Below are 23,789 nucleotides of genomic sequence, written 5' to 3'. Positions count from 1 at the left end.
CTGTTCAGTTTCTAGCAGTAAGTTCAGCATATTGCACCTTGTTTGAATCCTAAGTGATGTTTTTAGAATACAATAGGCTCACCTGAGTAATTAAAAACCATAATTTTTTTTTTAATAAATCTACTTCAGGCAGGAATGTTTTGTTTGATGCTTTGGTAGATACCAATTTGATGTCAAGTTAAAGGTTTATTTTCAAGGGGATAATTTATATTCAACAAAGTTATGCAGCATCCATAGTGAGAATTTTTCATATAATTTAGTTCTATTGATTTTACTGTAGTTTCAGACTTCCCTTGAAATGTAAAAATGGGCAACAAAGGTTCAGCAGAAAAATTGGATATAAATCATCGAATTGAGCTACTGCCTGGATTCCATCTTTTGATTCTACCTGGTAATACAGCCTATGCAGGCATTCTTGTAAATGACAAAAGCAAGATTAATTCAGAGTATGTAAGTTCCTTTTTCTGATTTGTTTCTTCGCATATGTTTTTTTCATATTAAACATTTCCAAAATGGCTATAATGAAACATCGACGGATATATTTGGAAAATGTAGCTCAAATGAGAAGAAAACGAAATTGGGGGACAAAAAACCCTACTTTTTCAAATTATCAGATAATCACCCCTCCCTAAAAACCTACTTGTCATCCTTAAAATTTTGGCTGTATAGTATTCACTAAGTGGAAATAACTGTTTTGTGTAATTGCATCTTTCTAGTATTATCCTAGTCAGGAGGCATGCCACTAAGCTGCAAACATAATGAAAAATCAATCTTTCTTTGTGTTAGACATCTAGCTGCAATTTAATGACAGAGCTGAACAGATCCATAATCGGGTTTTATTTGGCACTGAAGTATGGGTTAAGGTAACTAAGGGTCTGACCTTAGACTTCTTAGATCCTCATGTGCCTCCGAAAGGTTAATAGGGCATCCAAGAAGAATCGCCAGTCGTCTTCCATCACTGTTACCTCTCAGAGACCTTCCCATCCAGGTTGAAGGGAGGTGTTGTGATTTGAGAGGTCAGTTCAATAGCTGCTTTGTAAGGTGTTTTTGGAGACATTCTCTTTCTGGTTACTATTTTTGGATACAATGGATATTTAAAATGCACCTTTAACACGTATTTTCGAACATAAGGAGTTTCTTTTCAAGGTGTTGCACTAAGTGCCAGGTTTTGGAACCATAGTAAGGTGTCAAGAGGACGTTGCTGTTGAACAGCCTTAGCTTGAGTTGGAGAGAATACTGCTGGCTACGGCAAATCTGGGTAGTTTCCTTAAAAATGCATTTGGTTGGCCGGTTTTGAGCTTGACTCTTTGGCATGAGCTGGTGTCTGGGATGGTGCTCCGCAAATACTTAAAATCCACAACTTACTCAATGGTCTGCTGTAGGTCAAGTGGGAATCCAGTGTTTGCCATACTTTTTATTTTGCTGGCATTGATTTTGAGGCCGAAAGAATTGGCAGCGTCTCTGACTTAGTTGATATGTTGTTGAAGCTTTTCCTTGGAGGTATCTAGGAGACTGATATCATCTGCGAATTCAGCATCTCCAAGTGTTTATTTCCTAACTGGATTCCATGGCCGTCACAGGTTTGAAGGATATAGTCAACATGACGATGAACAACAGTGGTGATAGCACACAACCTTGCTTCACCCCTGTCATGACGTGGAAGTAATGGTGTGTTCCATCACTTGTTTTTACTCAGCATTATGTGTCTTTGTTGAACGATTTGACGATTCCGACGAGCTTATCGGGTATCCTGTAGTATCGGATGACCTTCCAAATGGTTTGGTGTACTACGGAGTAGCTTTCTTGTACATCTAGCAAGACCAATTGCACCTTATTTCGCTATTCATTTGGTTCTTCAATAACATTCTCAGAGTGAAAATGACTTCAGCGCACGAAGGATTTGACCAGAATCTGTGGTGCTCCTCCTGGAGATGGTCGTTTAATGCTGATTGGATCCTACTAAGAAGGACAATAGCTAATAGTTTGCCAGGTATTGAGACTTGGATGATACCTTTCCAATTTTCGCACTTTGCAACTTCACCTTTTTTGAATATTTTTGCGTGTTTTTCATCCAGTCTTTTGGAACTTTTTCCCTTTTGCAAAGAGTGTTGTCTGCACAGTTGTAGAGCATTTAATCATCTCGTCTACGATCCGGTCTTCCTCCTGGGACTTGCCATACCTAAGATTCTTAGCTGCCTGCATTATCTCCCAGCAAGAGTAATTCAATATCAGTGGCTAGGTTTAGAAATGGCGTGAAAGGTAATTCTGGAGGATCGGCAGTGGCTGTCTTTTGAGCAACTTTTTGAAATTCGTCGCCCAGGCTTCATTTACTTTGTCTTTCGTAGTTGTCTAGCCGAGTGGTTGGCGCACCTGATTTGGAATCCTTTGTCCGAAGAGTGGGGGTTTGATTCCTGGTGTGGCGAGTTATTTGGTTCGGGACGGGGGGTCAGTGGCGTGACTCTGCAAGCTCAGCCAGTGTCGACCCAGCTCTAAATGGGCACCTATAGAAATCTGGGGTAGGTAAGAAGGAATGGTGTGCAAAAGCACAGGATGGCTGACCCCCAAACCCCATTGCACTTCCTGGCTGAAGGGCCTTGAAACGGAGATCAGCACCGCTGGTTTGGAATTTAAGGGTCTAGTGCTGTACCCTTTACATTTTTACCTTTAACCATTTACTCTATCATGATCAGTAAGGAGTTGTCGTGTCTCATTCCTGACGCGTCCATCTGACTTTGAACGTTGTGCAACCATCTTGTTGGTGATACTGTACACTGACCAAGAGTCTCTCCGTCTAGCATATTCTTCAGCCTTCTCAGCTTTCAGCTCAAGGCTACGACGCTTATCAGAGCCGACGCTTTTCTTGATAGCCTTATCAAGCATTGCATACTCCAGTTCGAGGGTTTCGCTTGCATTAGGGAACATGGTACTGAGAAGGGCTGTTTTCTTGTCGGCCCTCTTATTGATTAGGTCCCATGACTTTGCGGAGATCCACTGTCCCTTCGATTGCTATTTCAGACTAAGCGGTTCATTGGTGACATAATTTTAGGTCTATGTGATAGCTGCTGAAGCTATCTCTAGATGTTCATCTCTCAGTTGACAAAGGTCTTCGAACATGTTGATAAGCTTCAATTTAAACTGACCAAATTTCTTGTTCGTTCATTTTTTTCTCACTTGTAGAGCTGTTCATGGGCGTAGGCAGAATATTGTCTCGGGGGGGGGGGGGCAGTCGATTGTGTGATGGAGAGGGGAAATAAAGTTATATCGACATGGGCTTACGTAACTTCTTGCCTTGGGGGGGGGGGGCAGACGAATTTGTGATGAAAGGTGGGGGAGAGCTGAAGTTATGTTGGGAGTTCACAAAAACTTACATTGCCAGCAAGTTCTATCATACCTATGAAATCTTTATTAATAATTAATCACCAAAAATTATAAATCATCAATATGCTTCAGCATTAATCTTATTTGATATACCACGAGGTAGTAACTTGTACAGGGCTGCCACAACGGTTAATTCCCAAAGTGTTAAAATTGCCCAATTTCGTGTGCTAAGCAGCGATTTTCGGTGCTATAGTAAAAACGAAAATTTGCGCGTGTCGCAGTACGATATCGATATCGGAAGCGATATTTGAACATTTCTGTTTATTTCCAGTTTTTTCAACCATCTACCTTTTATCAACTGCTTTTTCAACCATCTGCTTTTTCAGCCATATCTAATTTAAATTTGAAGGTCTTAGGGGGGGGGGGCCGCGGCCCCCCCGCCCCCCTCCCTACGCCCATAGGGTTGTTGCCTAGCTGTATTTACCTGTCTTGAAGCCGACAACTTAACCCTGATTTTGGCAACTGTCTAGTTATGGTCAGAGAAGATATCAACGCCTCTGAATATGCGTACACCGCAAGGCTATGTCTACCACTTTTTATTTATCAGAAAGTGGCGGATCTGGTTTTTCGTAAGTCCGTCAGGTGAAGTCCAGGAGAACTTGTGGATATATTTGTGGGTGAGGAGAGTGTAAGCAGCAACCAAGCCATTGGACGGAGGCTTTCCTATTATCCATTCAACTTTTGGCACGTTCTCCAAGACCATGGTTGCCCAGGGCTTCGACACGATAGTCTCCATCGTTGCCAACCTTCGCATAGAAATCCGCTGTGACACAGAGGATGCCATGTCTAGGTACATCTTTCAGGACAGAGTTCAGTTCGTTATAGAATGTCTCTTTCTGGTCATCTGTGGCTTCATTAGTTGGCGTATAGCCCACAACCAGGGTCATTTTGGCATGCTTCCTGTGGAATCGAACAGTCATAATGCGGTTGTTCACGGGTTTCCAGCTAATCAATGATTTTGTCACAGTTTTCGTAATGACTATGGCTACTCCAGTTTCACGTCTTGTTTCATGGTCATTGAAAATTCAGGTGTTTCCACTGCTGAGCAGTTGCTTTCTCTTTCCCAGCCAGGTCACTTCCGAGAGGATAATGATGTTTAATCAATAGCGGGTCATGTCTATCTCCAGCTGTTCTACCTTTGACTGCTGTGCTAGCGTTTGAACGTTCAAGTTCAAATTGGTTAGTGGTATTTTCACATTCAAAATCTTGTCTGTTGGGTGGGTGCAAAGGTTGTCGTTGAAAAGGGAATTCCGGTTATTTTCTTCTTTGATGTTTCTTTTGTAGGCAGTACTTCCCCAGGAAGTTTCTTCCCTGGTTCTGGGAGTGGGCTGCAAGCCCACTGCCCACCCTGCTCATTTTGCAGGCTTGGGATTGTCTACAACCGAACCAAAAGATTCGAGCTGTAGGTGGAGTATGGGTAGCTAAGATAAGTTGTATAAAATTGGTTTATTACAAATTAAACACAATGGTCTTGAATACTCCAAATGTGTTTAAGGCAGTAAGTGCTACAAAATTTTTTACTCATAAATATACCTGAAGAAGGGAAAAAAAAGAAAGAAAAAAAAAGAAAAAGAAAGGGAAAAAAAATAAATAAAAAAGAAAAAGTTTTTGTAAGAATTTTTAATTAGAAATTGAAATGTTACTTAAAAAAGGAATAAAAGAATGATAAAGAAATAAGTATTAAAAGTAGGATAAAGATAAAGTTTTAAAGAGAATTGAGAAGTATTAAAAGTAGGATAAAGATAAAGTTTAAAGAGAATTGAGCAGCCAAAGGGGAAAGGTAAGATGAGTAATAAAGGTAATGAAGTGAAGGGATAATGAGACATTCTACCTATTAGTATTTTTTTTTGTAAAGGTAGTTTTTCATTTCTTTCTTACTTTTTTTTATATTGTTATTTTGGGGGATGGGGGGTAAAAGTAAATTATATATCGGGGGAAATAGAGGTTGATGAAAAAGGATTTGAAAAGTGTAATTTAAGGTCACGATGGAAGGGGTGCCCTAAGGGGGAAGGGCAGCCTGAGATATCGGATGAACCTAAAAGGTATATGAAAATTGAAATCTAGTATACCTCTATTTTTTATAACCTGATATATTTTGGAATGCTCAATTTTATATAAATTTAATATTTTGAAATTTTTGAAGAAGTTTTTTAGTTTTTTATTAAGAAAAGAGTAGGTGACATTAAATAAATTATGAGATATTTTTAAAGAAAATTTGAAAGTCACCGAGAGGAGAGGAGGTGGAAAAAAGAGAGAAAAAAAAAAATATACCTGATTCGTCAAATAAATTTATACCTAAGCATACTAGGCTACAAGTAAATAGAATGCTTTATGAAGTGCAATTAATGCATATGAAATAATTTTATGTGCTTGTGTTTGTTAATTTTATTATAATTTTATTTTTTTAATAAATACAGAAACTGAGGAGCAATTAATAATTATAAACAAAACACAAATTCTTATCATATAAACATAAAATAACGGGCTAGAAATGACAAATGCGACAAAGTCACGTCAAAAATGAATAAGTACAAATAATGCTTTATAAATGATCCATGTGTTATACGTTCCAAAGGCTTAGACACATATTGAGTTTTCTTTGTTCCAAATTTTTTTGGACTTCTCTTGCTTTTCTAATTGTATTTAAGCTTTAGCCTCCTTTGTTTGTCACCAATCTACTGAGATATTTCTTTTCTGGTACTGAAGCACAGATTTTAATCTCACCAGAAAAGGGGCACATCCGTACTCTGACAGTTTTTTTTATGAGTCTATGCTGAAAAAAGTGTGGAAATACTGTTAGAATTTTTTTTATACAGTAGCCTACCAAGAGCATATTTTAGATTTCTACGCTATAGATGATAAACATTCTTCAGTCAGTTTTTTTTAGTTCAGTAATGCAGAGTGACAACAAAGTTTTCACTCACAGTTTTTAGGATAATTTCTCTGCTTATTTACTAAGCACCGTAATTTCACTGGGAACAGCAGTAGTAATAGCCTTAAACACTACAGGAGATCAGATGGAGCTCCAGCAAAAACCAAATTTTGTCAAAAGCTACTGCAAGACCGACTTCTTCTAAGAAATTCAGTTAGAATTTCCGGCATCAATTTAAACTTAATGAAACACGAGACCTAGAGGAACATCAATTTAAAAAGAAAGAGTAAAAATCATTCTAGTCATCGAGGATGCCCCAGGAAGTATACAATCTAGCTGGAGAAAGCTACTCTAGTAGTGTCAGAGACGTCCTATTTGCAAGCATGATCAGCCTCTCTGTGTACCTTTAAAACTTGGTAAAGTGTGCTAGTAATGATCATTTATGAAGAAGTTCTGGTTTCAGCAATCTCCCATGTCTCAAGTCTCTTCCAAGATTGGCTGAAAGTGATCTTTGGAAGCTATGCGATCAATTTTGGGATGTTTTTTTTTGTTTTTTTTTTTTATAAGCTTTAATTTGCCAATTCTTAGTCTCCTATTTTTGGTTTGTTTTGGGCTACCTCAGGGACAGACTCAAATAACTAATAAATAATTCCATTGTAAATTCTTTTCATTTCGAAAATCTGCTGTAGAAGGACGAAGAAAACCCCTGAATGAGTCACATTCAGATATGATTGTTGGGCTCTGGCCCTAATTATAAGATAAACGTCCTGTTCATAACTTAATTCCCTCTTTAAAGTTATTGTTCGTCTCTGGCCCTAGCTATCATTTAAATATTAGTTTCCGTAACTTTAAGCTAACCATAAATCTGAGTTCGCTTCTTCTTTTGCCAAATTAATCCGTCGTCTTAAGGGAAAAGCAACTAATTAAGGGAGGGTAAAATTCGACTAGACAATGACTTATCCAGACGGCGGAGACGGTTACGAAGCCACGTGTTTAGCGTGAGATCGGCTTGGATCAGAAATTCAGTGATTGTAGAACCTACGTAATTATGAACTTGGGTGAATTGCGGCTATTGGGCAGAACCTCGAAAAGAAACCGCCCCCAGGGACATCGTGCTTTTTGTGTGTTATTTGTTTTCAGTTTAGTTCTCTTTTGTCACTATGAGAGTTAAATAGCTATTTTCTTACCCTTTTTAAAGTGCCTATAATTTATCCTTCTCGCCCAGGTTATGGGTGTTGGGAAGTCGATACAAGCTTGCTATAGGAAGTGATTTATATGCTGTTGAGGTATCTTCTAGGAGAGAAGATGTCTGGAGATACGGCTCGAAGGATTGAGCAGGTTTGTCGAGTAAAGATAAGACCACCGTTTGGTAATACTGGAAGGTTTTCTCCCCCACTCTAGCAATGAGCGTGGGGATTTGAAGTGACTTAAAACTAGAGACTCTTAAGGGAGATTCATAATAGAGGTGTTTCTCCCCCTAGAGACGATTTGGCCGGTTATAAGGACATAACTGTATTTGAATTGAATTAAACTTTATTAAAAAAAAAAAAAAATACTCCATTTAATCATTGAACAAGTATCCGTCCAAGAAGAAACTAATCTCAGAGGATGGACGGCTACAACATTCAATATCCATAAATTCAACTAAATAACTAATATTTTTTTTTTTAAATCTATCTCTCTCGTGAAAAAAACCCACACAAACTAGGGTCCCTCATCCTCCCCTCCAAATAAATACTTCTTTAATATTTTTTTTAATTGCTGTAGATCTTCAGCCGCCTTAATACTCGCCAGAAGTACATTCCAAACACTCGGTCCCAAATGGCGAATCATAAATCCTGTCTGAGTAATCTGCCTATGCTCAATCAGAAGATTATCCACATTTCTAGTACTATATTCATGTAAACAACTATCACTCTTATAAATAGGAGAAAAAATATCTGGGAATATTTTGTTCCAACATTGATATATAGAAATTGCAGCCTGATAATTAATGAGCTTTCCAACATTTATCACTCTTAACTTTCTATAGCACGTCTCTGTATTATTAGAATATTTCACATATTCTCCAATTATTGTCACCACTTTATTTTGTAAAATTTGAATATGTTTATAATTAGAGTAAAAATCACTAGCCCATAAAACACAACCATTAAAATATAAGGACTAACTATTGCATGATATAAAAGAAGTAAAATTTTATTTTAACGTTTGACCATTGCACTATTAACCTTTTCTATTAAAGATTCAACACAACGACTAGAAAAAATAATAACGGTATCATCTAAGGACGAAGTAAGGAAAGTACATGGGAAGTAGAAACTCATCGTATTAACATAAATAATGTAAAGTAGGCTAGTGGCCTAGGACAGAGCCCTGCGGAACGCCACTTTTGATAAAGTACTGACCAGAAATAACATAACTCTAACAGACTTTCAGTTAAAAAACTTTCAAACCAGTTGAGATGTAAATCCCTGACGCCCTAACATTCTAATCTATGTAATAAAATAATTAAAATCCTTTCTAAAATCCACAAAAACTGCAAAAGCAAGTTCACCTTCTTTAAGACAAGTATAGCAAAATCCGATAGGTACTGCAGACCATGGGACGTCAAGTGATTCTTCCTGAATCAAAATTGTGTTTTGGAAAGAAGTCCTTTTTTTGTCATGCAAACGATGGTGCACAATTTTCTCCATTATCTTAGAGCATAATGGAAGGACTGAAATAGGTCTCCAGTTCTCTATATTCCACTTCAAACCTCATTGACGCAGTGCGATCACCTTTCGCTTCTTTTAAGGTGCCCGAGAATGTTCCAGTTTGTAGTGAGACATTTATGATATGAAGCAGACAGGGTAGAAGGTAAATCATAACTGTTCTAAAGGCGCGAAGATTCAATCCGTCAGATGCCAGCTGAGTTAGATTTTATTAACTTGATCACCTTTTCTAATTCATCATTAGTGCATGGCTCAAACTGAAAATTCACCTTCTCCTCTTTTGTCACAAAATTCCTCCTTCTGGAACTGATCTTTATGTTCTCTACCTACTTGCTGTATAGTTTGCCCAACTTTTGAAGAATACTCACCAAACTGATCTGTAATTGCATGTTTATCTGTAATTCTAAACTATCAATCTCAAGTGCATGTAGCTCAGAATCTTTCTTACTTCCCATAATCTCATTGTTAACTCCCCATGTTCTTTTGCTACTAACTTGATTCTCAACTAATTATTGCTCACAACTCAGTTTCTTAGCCTTCCTTCTCTGATAGTTCACTTTATTTCTTGTAGTAATCGGAAAAAATTCCGATTATCAATCTTATTTAAAATATCTTCTTGGTAAATGTCCGAACCGGGGGAAATTATAACATCAGCATAATTATGATTCAAGTCGTCTAAATTTACAAAAATATTTTCAATTAATGCAGCAGAATGACGAAAAATCCTCGTGGGTAAACTCACTACATGGTAAAGACCATATGAAATCATAAATTAAAAAGAATAAAAGTTATCTGAACTAAAATCTAAAAGGTTAAAATTAAAATCTCCCATGCAAATAAAATCCAAACCTGTAGCTAATACTCATTTCATCAGTTCCTCAAAACCATCAAGAAAATCCTCCGAACGAGCACTGGGCGGCCTATACTCCACAGCTACTAACACCTTATTGTTCATTACTAATTCCAATATCGCACTTTCCATCTTCACTTCAAATTACTAAATCTTCCTTTATCTTTAAATCAGATTCGTCTTTACCAAAAACCTAACACCACCACGGTTCATAGTAGTCCGAGACATTACTCCTCGCTGGTAACTTGGAAAAGAATAAGCCAAGAGAGACTGATCCTGGCTCAAAAACGTTTTACAAATTCCAATTATATCACATTCACTATGCGAATGCTCAATCAACTGTAAAATATCCATATAACCAGTTGTAACTTGGCAATTCCATGTGCAAATACGAAATATTTGTTCATCTTTATCTGAACTACAACCATTTTCCGATGGCCTGACAAATGTACCTTGCCTTAGAGGTTTAAACGGATTAAGCATAAAATCATCACGTCCAATAGGAATTTCAATATGAACCTCAATCAGGAACTGATTTTCTAAGTGTCTTGCTAGTGCTTTATTTGAATCACTATCCATCATGGATCCTAATTACCATCAAACACACCAACAGACACGATAATAATAAAAAATACAATAATAATAATAATAAAGCGATAGCAAAATACACAAAAAAATGGTGCTGAGGGGGGTGGGGACATAAAAATAATGAAAAAACAATGACTTAGCTCTTTAGGAATTTATATCTCCTTGCTGGCGCATAAAAATGCGCCCACAATCTGACCAAACATTTTTAGACCATAACGATCCCGCACATCGCCTAGGATTGACTTTTTCGTTTTCGTCGGGTATTCGCTAACGAAAATTCTTGATTTAGCTAGCTTTGACTTAGCTCTAAATACACCATAAGCAATTTCTTTATTCGCGAACTTTAAAAGGACAGGTGTCATAGTGTTAATAGAATTGCTTGGGGCAGTGGGGCTCATTATTCTGAATTTGACAGCCTTTAGTAGTTGAGACTGAGATATAGTTGACTAACCCATTTTGTTTACAATAGTATCAAATACAGTCACATTTAACTCAACTCCTGGTATTTTCTTTAGTCCAGAAAATACTAACGAATCTAACAGCTTCTCCTGCTCGAAACCATCCAGCTTTTCTTCAAGTTTTTCAACATGAAATTCAGGAGACTAATTTTGACCTTTAGGCCCTATTAAGACTTTTTTATTTTATTACCACTGTATTCAAATACGATCGAATCGTAGATCTCTGACGCAACAAGCTGAATATTTTGAGTATCCTCAGACTGAGTAATAGTTGACGCTCCATCATTTGACGCACTAATTTTTACCATTACTTTTTTCTCAATGTCCTGCCTCCGATTCATTTTAATTTTATCTACTTGTGCTTGAGTAGAGTTAACCTAATTATGAATAACAGGACCGTCTAAGCCTAGAGAAACTGCAGTTCCTTCTGTATTTCCGCTTTTATCGTTGCCCCTCATAATAATTTCAATTTAAATATCTGGATGATTTTCGTATTGACGGAAAGCATTCTTTACTCCTTTTACGCTTTTTTTTTAGAGGCATCGGGATAATTTTCTTTAAAATCCTGCAGCTTTGCCTCAACAACATTCTGTAGGTCATGGGACCCATAGCAAAAAACAAATTATCGAAAAGTTTTTCCAGTTTGGTTCATCAGCTTGACCACGCAAACCGGCCATAATGGGTAATCCTTGAAACGAGCAAAGGCCAAGTCCCTTTTTTGTATTTTGTCATTTAAATTCTGAGGCCTCGAACAAACGATGATAACAAGAGAAAAAGGCTTTAATCCAATTAAGCTAAAGAAACAGTTTCAAAAGTTCAAAACAGTTCACTTTACCTGAGATTGTTCAATTCGTAACAACACAATTAATTTAATCCAACAACTAGCTCAGATCGTCAAGATTTTGAAAATGTAATCCGATTAGTTTAGATGTAGACACCTTGAAAACTAGTTCAGTAGTGAAAACTAGTTCAGTATGGAATTTATTTAGGTTGTTTTACGTAGAGTGTAAAGGAGGAGCCTCAGTGTTACTCTGGCCCCCTTTTCCTACCTCTAACAATGATGACTAAAGACAATGACTGAAATGGCACACCTTCATTCAATTCTTACCTAAACCAATGAATTGTCGTCTTACAAAACATCAGGGCCTACTGTTGCTAGATCCATACTGTAAACATAAACGGAAGAAATCATTCTATCAGTGTGTTAAATTTCATTGTAGTAAATTCATTATTTTAGAACGCCCTGTATTCTGTTTTAGATATGCACTCACAGACCCTGTGACTTTGTGGGAGCCATTATTCAATTTTTCGCTATCTTACAAAGTTTGGCTATTTGGAGAGATAGGAGGACAATGAAACCAAGATTCTTACCCGTCTCTGTGCCATTGTTACAAGAAATTACGCTCATAAAGTTCAGTCTGAAATGGGTTTCACTTGTGCCACTGCTTAACAAACTATTATTTAAAATTTACCGCCTGAATTTTTTTTTTTCAAGTGGGTCACTGACAAGTTAGCGTGAATCAAGCAAATAATTGTATTTTTGATAATACTTGTACAGATCTTTCCACATTGACATGTATCATCTTATGAAACTGTTTTTTAAACAGCTAGACTTTAGTTTAAGTAGCTAAACTGTTTGTCGTGATGGCTTAGCCCTTATTATTTTGTATTTTAATTTCAGTTCTTGAAGAGTTTAAGGCATCCTAATATATTAAGATATATTGGATCTAGAAGTGAAGATGCTGGCTTGGCTATTTTAGTTGAAAACTGCAATGTACTTGATTTCACTACTGTGACAGATCAAGAAATTTGTTATGGGCTTTATTCATTATTCAGTGTTGTTGAGTTCCTCCATAAAGAGGTTAGTGTATTTTTCTTTATTTAAAAAAAATTGTTCTATTTTTTGATGAAAAAGCAAAAATTGCAATGCCATTGGCTGCTCAATGATATACCTTAGTCTTGGTAATAAGCGAATTATCAGCTGTATTAGTGGTTACTTTATGCCAAAGAAAATAATAATCCTGAGGTAAGATTGCTTCCAAAAGCCCATGACTTTATAATTACCGTCATTAAAGGTAAAAATAATCTTCAGAAGGGTCAGGTGCAAGCTCCTTATTATACCTACCAAGTTCATGCTCTGGAAGCTGAACTAACAACCCCTGTTTAGCAGACCAAGGTCATCTTTAGGAGTAGGTTGACTTTTAGTATTAAATCTTTAAAATATCGCGGAAACACTTTTGGGAGTAACCTTGTGGAAACGAAAGTCCTATTTTATTTTCATTTCAAGTAGATTTCAATAACACAATGAAATTAAAAAAAGAAGCATTTTGATGGTTATATGAGTTGAGTGCAATTAAGCTAGAGGGGGAAATATGTTTTATGTTCTAAATACGGTGTTAAAATTGAACCAGAAATAATTTTAAGTTATGCCCTGGGGGCATATAAGAATGATGTTGGCACAATGTATTATTTGTTATTTTTTTTTCCTTTAGACCAGGGTACTTCGTATCGAAGAAGTTGTCGTAGAAACTTCGAAAAGGGCTCATTCAATTGGAAATTGGAGTAGCTTGTGCCCTTTTTGATAGTCGAAAATGATTGGAAGGCAACTAGCACCCCTTCCACGCCCATCATTTCTCGAAACACATCCAATCAAAATTTTGAGATAGTCATTTTGTTCAGCGTAGTTGATTTCCAGATAGGGGGTATGTTTTTGAGGAGGTCACTCCACCACAACCCTCATGGGAAGGGTTTTAAGTTATGCCATGGGGGCATATAGGAACGATATTGGCACAATGTATTGTTTATTATTTTTTCCTTTAGACCAGGGCACTTTGTATCGAAGGGGTTGTCGTAGAGACTTCGAAAGGGGCTCATTCAATTGGAAATTGGAGTGGCTTGTGCCCTTTTTAATAGTCGAAAGTGATTGGAAGGCAACTAAAACCCCTTCCACGCCCACCATTTCCCGAAACACGTCCAACCAAAGTTTTGGGATAGCCATTTTGTTCAGCGTAGTTGATTTCTAGACGGAAGATGTTTTTGAGGAGGTCACTCCCCCACAACCCTCAGGGCAAGGGCTGTAAGTTATGCCCTGGGGGTATACAACAATGATGTTGGCACACTGTATTATTTATTATTTATTTTTTTTCTTTTAGACCAGGGCACTTCGTATCGAAGAAGTTGTCGTAGAAACTTCGAAAAGGGCTCATTAAATTGGAAATTGAATAGTTTTTACATTAGTTTTACAAGCTAATGTTGAAGTAAATCAATAAAACAGACTAGACATTAGTTTTACATTAGTTTTTTTTACATTAGTTTTACAAGCTAATGTTGAGGTAAATCAGTACATTCGGATAGACATTAGTTTTACAAGCTAATATTGAGTTATATTAAATATGAAAACCAAAAAGTCTTCTGTATAACTTTATTCATACTTCTCTGTAATGATTTGATGTTTAAAAAGTCATACAGAAGACTATATCATCCTCCATGTTTAAAGGAAACATAATAGTTTTAATTAATTTCATATTTTTGTTCCTGGCCTCCCCCAGGCCATTCAGCGTGTCCCCAGGTGGTGATAGGGGAACGCCCTACAGATATGTAGGGTACCTCCATAGGAGGCACGGACCAAGGGGAACCTTGTCCCCGGGGGTCCATAATAGAAACTAGGGCACCCTCGCCCAGCGTCACAAATGCAGGCGGAGGAGGAAGAATGCCCCTCAAATGTACACTCAAAAGGGCCCACTGGTTTGTCCACAAGTCCTATGAGTTAAAACCTTCTCCCAGTAATGGGTTAAATTGGTGATGCAGAACACCATTGCGGGAGGATCAACTGCGGCAGGACGTAAGATCCAGATCTATGGACAACGGCCTCTGCAAAGGGCTGCCTCGACCCTTTCGGGGTACCTGCAAGACTGGGGACCTTGCGGTCAACTCTATTCTCACGTGAGGAGGGTAGCCCCTCAAGGAAATTATAACCTAGTAAACGACACAGCATTTGCATGGGATTTTGCCTAATGGACAATTCTTCTGGGCTTGGTATGTTTTGACGGGTGTCTTCGGGCAGAAAAACCTCTTCCTAGCTAATTTATTTACTATGGGCTGCCTCCCCGTAGTAGCATAATATTTGTAAGAATTAATATATAATGAGTGGGAGTTAGTAGCATTGAGATTGTCTGTGCAGGTTTTCCACTCTTGTTGATAGAAGAGCATCGCCAAGTGCTGAAAACCATGTTTTGACCAATGTGGACCCAGGACTACACAAAGCCTCCATTCATGGAGGTCCCAGGACTTCTTGTTGTCTGGTTCTAAGCCGGCTTAAGCACTTCGGTGTAGACTTGAGAAGATATGTGATCCCCGTCCTGCACTGGTATCCGGGATCACTGCTTTTCCTGAGGCGAAAATAATTTCAATGATTTAAAGAACATGAAAATTGGAACTTGGAATGTTACGACTTTAAAAAAAGACTATCGTATCGACATTTTGACTGACGAATTCAGACGATTCGAACTGGATTTAATAGGAGTTTCAGAAACTCATATCCCAGGGGTATGAAGCATGAAATTAGGTGATATAGAATTTGTTTACTCAGGCAGGAAGGATGGGGTACGTAGACAGGGAGTAGGGCTCATGATGAATAAGGAAATTGCTAAGTTCAGGGTATCAGTTATATTAGTATACGCCCCTGTAGAACCGACTGACGGAGATACTAGTGACTCAGATGAATTTTACTTACAGATACAGGAGACAGGGTCCCTGACGTTATTACTGGGAGATTTTAGCGCCCAGGTCGGTAGGAATAGGGATAGAGGGTATCCTAGCCTAAGTAAAATTGGTGTACGAAATGAAAACAGTAGTGGCTACAGACTTTTGCAATTTTGTAAGTACAACAATCTAGTTATAACCAATACCGTGTTTGGTCATAAAATGACTCATGTTTGACTCAAATGACTCAAAGGTTTGGTCATAAAAGTTAACATGGTATTCACGTGATGGTAAGACAGCAAGCCTTATTGATTATGCTATAGTAAACCGAAGACTGGCAGGATCAATACAAGATACTAGGGTGTAAAGGAGTGCCGTTATTGATATTAAAAGTAAAGATCACCATCTAGTAGTGTCAAAGGTTAATTTAAAGCTGAAATATCGGAAGGGTAACTACCTCCCGGGAAGTTATGATGTTGGTAGACTCCAGGATGAGAATTTGAGAGAAACTTTCCAGGAACGGTTGAATACTAAACTAGAGAGTTTAAATTTTGACAATGTGGAAGATAGATGGAATAATTTTAGGAAATAATTTTCGAAGTTGCTGATGGTGTCTTAAGGAAGAAAGATAGGAATGTAGCTAAGAATATTAGTGAAAAGGCTTTATGTTTAGTAGAAAGAAGAAAGGGCTTGTAAAAGAATTATCTGAGTGATAGATCATGTGAAAACAAAAGGAATGTAACAAAACTGGAGAAAGCATTAAAATATGAACCAAGGAGGTGTGAAGTGGAGATCATGGATAAAATTGCTGAAGATCTGGAAGATTCAGCTAGACGGCATAATAGTAAAATATTGTAATTGGCATGTTAACAAATTGAGAGGGAGTAGTCAATCTGGACTTGGCCCAGTTAAAGATAAAAATGCGGCCACAATTAAAGATAAGGGAATATCTAGAGAGAGATGGGCTGAACATTTCGAGAATTTACTTAACCGGCATTGAGTTGCAGGAAAAGAAATAGAGGATAATCTAAAAGTTTGTGATACCTTGGATGTGAAGGAAGATTTGTTTTGTGAGGAGGAGTTAGCGACAGTACTAAAAGGATTAAAAAATAATAAGACTCCAGGTGCTGATAGGGTGGTAAATGAATTTCTTAAATATGGTGGCTCGGAGGTTAGAAATAAGTTACTGAAGATTATGAATATGATTTTTGAAAAAGGGGAATGGAAGTACCTAACGATTTTAGGAAAACCTTATTTAAGCCTCTTTTTAAGAAAGGTGATAAAAGTGAGTGTGGTGATTATACAGGCATTAGTCTGGTCTCTGTAGGTAGTAAATTACTTAGTAATATGATACTTTTTAGACTGAGAGATTCCGTAGACAATGTTTTAATTGAAGAACAGTGCGGTTTTAGGAAAGGTAGAGGATGTGTCGATCAACTTTTCACTCTTAGGCTAATAATTGAGAAGTGCCTGAGTTTTCAAACACCTTTGGTCCTCAGTTTTATAGATTATGAGTAAGCGTTCGATTCTGTTGATAGAAGAGCTTTAGTAAAGGTTTTATCCTTGTATGGTATACCAGACAAATACATTAAAGTGATTAGTGCTATGTACAAGGATAACACTGCTGTGGTTAAGGTAGGAAATGAGGTTATCAGCTGTTTTTGTATTAAATCAGGATTTAAGGAGGGCTGTGTTCTATCCCTCTTTATATGGATTATTTTGATTGACTTTGTCTTAAGGAGCACAGGAAAGGCAATGGCAGACCATCGAATCAAATGGGGAGGAAAAATTCTCCAGGACTTAGATTATTCTGGGGATCTAAGCATCCTAGATGAAAGTGTGAGCAAAATGGATGAAGTTTTAGAAGTTTTGTGACTACATGGTGCTAGAATAGGTTTGAAAATTAATGTTAAGAAGACTAAGTCACTAAGGCTAGGAATAAGTGAAGATGACAAGGTGACGTTGGGTAATGAAAAGATTGATCAGGTGGGCAGTTTCACTTACCTTGGTAGTATTATTAGTAAAGATGGTGGGGGCAGTGAAGGTCTTAAAAGTAGAATAGCCAAGGCTCAGGGTGTTTTTTATTCATTTATATTATTACTTGTTGTATGTTTTTTGCTATGATTGTTTATTTAATTTCTGTTTGTTTTGGGTTTCATTTATTCTTTAATAGTAATTTCTGGTCGTTTTGAGTTTGAATTTTAACAAGTATTTGTATCTCCTGAGGTTAAGTTTAAAATGGCCTTTACTTTTCTTTGAAAAACTTATTTTTCGGAAAGTTTTTTTTAAATTAATTTCTTTAAAGACTAAGTGGTTTTATACAAGAGTTTTCAAAGTCTTAAACTGGTTGGCTATTTAAATGTTTTTGCTAATCTGTATTTTGACTCTATTTGGGTCAAGGTTGTTTTTTTGGGGCCCATAGTGGCCGAAAATAGCACCTCGCCGTGGTGTGATCTGTTTTGTTATTAGAAAGGACACCAAAAATCAAAATTTCTATCTTTCAATATTTCTATCTTTTATATCAACAATAATTATTATACCCTTCATATTTCCATCAATATATCCATCTTTCAATATTTTTCTTCTATTGGCTTGATAGAATCACCCAAAGAATAAGAAAGACAGAAAAACGTAAAAGAAAAAACAAATAAACGCACAACAATTGACAGGTTTCGCAAATGCCAGAAACAGGATTTATGTCACCACCGTTTAGATGGGAGCCAATGAGTCTGAATTTAGTAACCTAAGACTGGTTAAGCTTACCTCTATGTTGTCAAAGCTTCATGGAAGTTTTCTAGTTAAAAGCTTCAACTTCATGCACTAACTTCGATAAATTTATGTGATACTTCTACCCAACACATTTCTCATTTAATTGAAACCAACGACAATAGGCAATATTATTATAGGCAATATTCAAACTTTAAATTTGCTGATTTCAGAAAAAATACCTTTGGTTCAATTATTTTTACTCGAAAAGGCGGATCCTATATCGGATCAAAAGTATGAATCCTATGACGTGACTGAAGTCCCATCCGTCTTCCAAAATCGTTTTTGGGTCTCTTCTTTTACCAGTCTATCGATATAGCTTTTATATGAACTTCATTTCTGCTAGGTGGAGAAGGTGTGGGTTGACGAGGCAATGCCTATCCATCTCTTTGGGGTGCCCTCTAGGACAAGAACAGTGTATACGGCCTTCAAAAGCTATCTTAGGAAAACGAGTTGTTTCACTACGTTTTGTTTGTCCTAGTCATCTAAGCTGTTGTAGTTTTATTTTTTCGAGGATGATGATGTTTGACCTTGAGACTTCAGAGAAGCTTAATGTTGGAAATTCTATCTGGTAAATGATACCAGGAATGCGTCTTAATGATTTTGTTTCAAAGGCAGCGTGATGCGGACCTGATAATCTCTTTTTGGAGTTCAAGTTTTGCAGCTATAAATGGCGATAGGAATGGTGACTAAGTTGAAGAGGTTCACTTTAACCGTTTTTGATGAGTTCTTGCTCTTCCAGATGGGCATAAAAGTTTTAAAATGGAGGTTGCAAGTACCAGACGTCTGTTGATATCTCTGTAGTTGTTATTGTCAGAGCTGTGTTAGCCACAGAGGCAGGTAAATTCGCTGACCCACTCTGTGTTATCACCTCCAATCTGGAGGCTCTAATTAACCTAGTAATTGTTTCTGCGTGAGTGGCTTACGGCTTTTGATTTTAAGGTGTTTATGATGATCCCAAAAAGGCTGCTGACCATGTGGAAAATTTTGGCATGAGATTGGAGATTATGGAAGGACTAGGCCATCGGGTCTTTGTCATTGGGGTAAGCTAGTTTGTCTGTCAATATTCCTCCTACAAAGGCACCGGACGATCTGTTGTCGGTTAAAAGACTACATTTCAAAAGAGATTGAAGAAGAGTGGTGATAGCAAGCAACATTGGATAACACCAGTCAGTGTTTCAAAGCTTTTAATAAGGCCTTCTCCAATAAAAACATGGCTCATGAACTTCGTGTACAGGTCTCTGATTAAGGAAACTAAGGTTGGTGGGATGCCAAAGTGAAGAAAGATATGTCCTTGGCCTCCTCTCCATGTGAGGTTGAACGCCTGTTCAAATTCTATAATGAGGCGGTAGATACTGCGATAGAGTTCAAAATATTTTTCCATGATATAACGGGCAAGATCACAGGTTTATATTTGCAGTTCGTTATCATATACAGTTTGATAGTGATAAATATCTGTTAAAAATGAGCATTGGAAAAGTAAATTGGTTTTTCACATTTTAAATCATCCTGGAGATTGGGTTAATGGCATGAGCTTTCTCGGGCCTAAACTCCTCTCTTCATAGAGACACAGGGAACAGCTTTATATTTTTTTAGTGTGGATATTTTAATTTTGTGGATATTTAAGGGACTATGAGTTTGCGGATGTTTAGGCTATATAAGAAAATTGAAGAACATCTTTTCAGAATTTTTTTTGGATATTTGTTTCTTTTCCGGATCTTTTGTTTTAATGTCTAGGTCAGAAGTTGTTTGAAAGTCTTGATAGTTCCAATTAAAAATGATTTTTAGAGTTAGAAATCTGTTTTATACAAATGTTCCCTCAACCTGAAATAGGACCAAAATAAGTAAGTTAACTTATGACTATGGAACCTAGGCGATTTTTATCTAGCGAAGAATGTTAAAAAGGATTTTCGACAAAATATGCTGCAAAATTAGAATATGTGAATATTTTCAGGGGTTACCATTTAGAATTTTGAAGATGGCTCCCGGTGCCTCGTAACGTAAATAGCTGAAATTTTTCTTAGTGTTAATCGACCTCTGCAGTCTGTCTCCAACACTTAACTCGTCTTAGATATTTTGACTATCAAGTTAAAAGGGTGGCATTTAACGAATTGATGTTTATTTTAAGATCATGGGACACTTTGAAAAATATTACAGATCAGTTCTTAGAGTTTTTTTTTAGTTCAGAAATTGTTAGAGAAAATTTGTTAATCAAAAAGAAATTCAGCATACTTTTTATAGGTACACCTCTGCGGGTTTTCTACCAAATATATTTTTGCTACCTCATCTGGAATGTGGAAGCTGGGTTTATTCCACAATTCCAAAGAAATCAGTCAACAGGAAGATATAATAAATGACTTAAGAGGATTGGCTGAATTTGGAATTGAGGCATTGAAATATTGTAGTGAGTATACGGTTTATTATTAAAGAATTGCGAGCATTTAATATGGGATAGTGTCCTTAATATTAAAAAAATTCCCTGAATATGCTATATTTAAGTAGCGTTAACTTAGTAAACAATGACCTGAGTATTCATTTTACTTTCTGCTCCTTTTAGAATCCATTTATTCATCTATAGCATTATGTTTTGTCTTTATGCTGGTATTGCTGTTCGTTTTTTGTTATATTATTCATGGACAGTAGTTTCTGTGCACTTAATTTGGAGTATTTTATCACCTTATTTCTGCTGGTTTTAGGTTTTAATGTCGCTCTTTAGTTTCCTTTAAAACATTTTTTTTGTGGAATACGATTTTTAAAATTATTTTTTGCTCGTTTTAAATATACATATTTTTGATTATTGGTTAATATAAATAATCCTTATATTATAAGGAAGAATTAATATGTTGAGTTGGAACTTAAATTTCGGACAAAATTTGAATGCTCATCTAAAGTTTTTGATCAGCAGCAGTGTTGTGCAATAAATTTCAATAATATAGAGATAGAAATTTTGTGTTGATTGGGAGAAGAATTATTATTATTGTGAAATGAACATCTGCATATATCTTGGTCTTGTATATAGGGCTTATGCCATCTTGACCAGAATCCTATAGACGCCCTTGACTGCATGTTTTATTAAAAGATTTTTTTATGTTGTTTTTTTTTAAGTAAATACATGTTAAGGTCATTTATCAAGGAGAGATTTATCTAAAAGAGTCGTCGTCTAAAAAAAAAATAACGTCACAAATCAATACAGCTAGATTTGTTTCCAAATTTTTTGTCATAAGTGTGCTTTCTCTTCTTTCCGTAATCTTAATTTAGGTGACTGCATTACCTGAAGTTTTAAAGCAGATCAGCGTAAGAAAAAATCAGCCCTTTTTTGCTAAGATATAACCATTTTTTCTTTCAAAATTTATTGTCCTCGTTGAAGACCCCTGGGTCCGTTCTACTTACCCTGGAAATTTCACGCCAGCAGGAAAAAACAATATTTGACCCAATTTGGCTTTTACGGATTGATGCAACCCATTTTTTCTCAGAATCACTTGGACCAGTATACATGTCCAGAAAGCCGCTATCCAATTGAGGACAAAACAAATTTGGGCCCGTTTTTGCGGTGTCGCGTTTGGATGAGCCTATGGCCAAAATGGAGCATTATAAGGTGTATCCAATCCGGGTCCAGGGGCTTTATAAGGTTGAAAGTCATCCACAGCTTTTTTGACTCAGTCTTGACTTAAGGCTCCTGCCTTAGTCAAGTTTTTTTTTACCCAGCCCTCCCTTACAATTTGGGACGCCAGCTGCTCCCCCATATTTGGGCTTATAAAATAAGCTGGTATGGGACTATTTTCTTCAGGGTCTTTTATATGTATTTCAAGCATGCGGTTCAGGGTTTCTTCCGTGGCCGCTGTGAGCAGGGCGTCCCGAGGGGGGGGAGGGTTAGGGGCGCGCCGCCCCCTAACTTTTTTTGGTATTAGGTAAAATTTTCGCCGAAGGCGAAAATTTCGGCAGAAGTTTTGCAAAATCAGCAGAAATTTATCAAGAGTATTAATTTCTGCAGAAAATTTGGCATAAATCAGGTAGAAATTCGGTAAAATTTACGAAGATCCCCCCCCCCCAATAAAATGACCCTCGGGACGCCCCTGGCTGTGAGAGCCCAGAACCTTTCATCCCAATTTCTCAGAGTTGCTGGAAGTTGGCAGTGAGGGGTTAGAGCAATGAGAGAGCGGAACAAAATTGGCATAGGAAGGTGGAATGTAAGGAAACAAAGGAATTACTCCCGAAATTCAGCCCCACCCTGACTAAACATTTCCTACGACTGAAAAGGTCCGAGACCTTTTCAGTCGAGCTTAAGGATAAAATTTGTCTGCGTATTGACACCCGGCAGTTTGGTAACTTAAATAAAACTTCCACCACCCATTACCTTGTGCACTTAATGCATACCATCGTAAGTAGCCTTGATAAACCAAATGTCTGGCTGAACCTTGTCCTAGTTGATTTCCAAAAAGCGTTTGACCTGGTGGACACCACCACCCTAATTCGTTTATTATTGGTTAACTTTAAACTTAATCCTCTATTAGGAAATATTGTTATATCGTTTCTTTCAAATAGACAAATAGATCTCAAGTTGTTAAATACACCAATATTTTCTCTAACCCCCTCCCTATATATTGTGGAATCCCTCAAGGAGCCTTATTGGGACCACTTTTATTTCTAGTCATGATTAACGATAAGGACTTCCCCCAAAGGCGGAAATACGTGGATGACTTGTCGATCCTCGAAGTATGTCACAGGAATATTAAAAGTGATCCCCTTGAAATTCTAACCCACATTTCGGATGAAGCTAAGAACCTAAACATGAAAGTAAATTCAACTAAATCAAATATAATGATGATAAATTTCTTGAAACCTATTCCCACCTTCCTTGACCCTATCCGCCAAGATATTTCTGTGTCTTCCTTTAAATTACTTGGGGTTACAATTTTCTCTAATTTAAAGTGGGATATCCACATGAAAGATATTGTCCGTAGAGCTAATGCGTCCATGTCTCTCCTTAAGCTCTTGAATAAATTTAAAGTCTCCCCATTCCATTCTTTAAGGATTTATGCTTCCTTTGTCCGCCCGCATCTTGAATATGCTTGTCCAGTTTGGCATCCTGGCATCTTCCGTGATGAATCAGATAAAATTGAATCTATTCAAAAAAGAGCCGTAAGAATAATTTTTAAAGAAACTTTGGTACCATATTCACTCCTTCTAAAAAAGGCCAAGCCGGAAACTCTTGGAACAGGAAAGGAACGCTGTGCCACAGTTTTGCAAAAAATGCAATAATAAACCCTCGCACGGAAAATATTTTCCCCAATAGACGCTCCCCATCCAGACACCGGCTTCCATGTACTGCTTTTGGACCCGCCCCTATCTTGTCCCCCATCCGCTATTTAACCCCGAGACATGAAAAAACCTTTGTCCCCTTCATTACTGATCAAATAAACCACTATTTTTTTTTTTTTTTTTTTGTACTGGTGATACCCATG

General features: G+C 37.1%; 1 protein-coding gene across 2 annotated transcripts in view; it reads left to right on the top strand.

The window, feature by feature from the left end:
- The first annotated feature begins 284 nt into the window (after positions 1 to 284).
- LOC148940785 (protein-associating with the carboxyl-terminal domain of ezrin) overlaps positions 285 to 23,789 on the top strand; it is a 41,342-nt gene continuing 17,837 nt past the window's right edge. Inside the window, exons 1-3 of one of the 2 annotated variants that reach the window (XM_089105694.1) lie at positions 285 to 450; positions 12,542 to 12,721; positions 20,569 to 20,731. In XM_089105694.1, coding sequence (XP_088961820.1) covers positions 307 to 450; positions 12,542 to 12,721; positions 20,569 to 20,731 — 487 coding nt within the window. In that variant the 5' untranslated portion in view covers positions 285 to 306. The remainder of the gene's footprint in view (positions 451 to 12,541; positions 12,722 to 20,568; positions 20,732 to 23,789) is intronic. The other variant, XM_089105695.1, reaches the window with a different exon arrangement.

The sequence above is a fragment of the Artemia sp. Qi Xiang Cuo genome, chromosome 19, assembly GCF_049724085.1.
Source record: "Artemia sp. Qi Xiang Cuo chromosome 19, ASM4972408v1, whole genome shotgun sequence".
NCBI lineage: Eukaryota > Metazoa > Arthropoda > Branchiopoda > Anostraca > Artemiidae > Artemia > Artemia sp. Qi Xiang Cuo.
The sequence above is the reverse complement of the archived record's forward strand: the minus strand, read 5'-3'. Positions and strand labels throughout refer to the sequence as shown.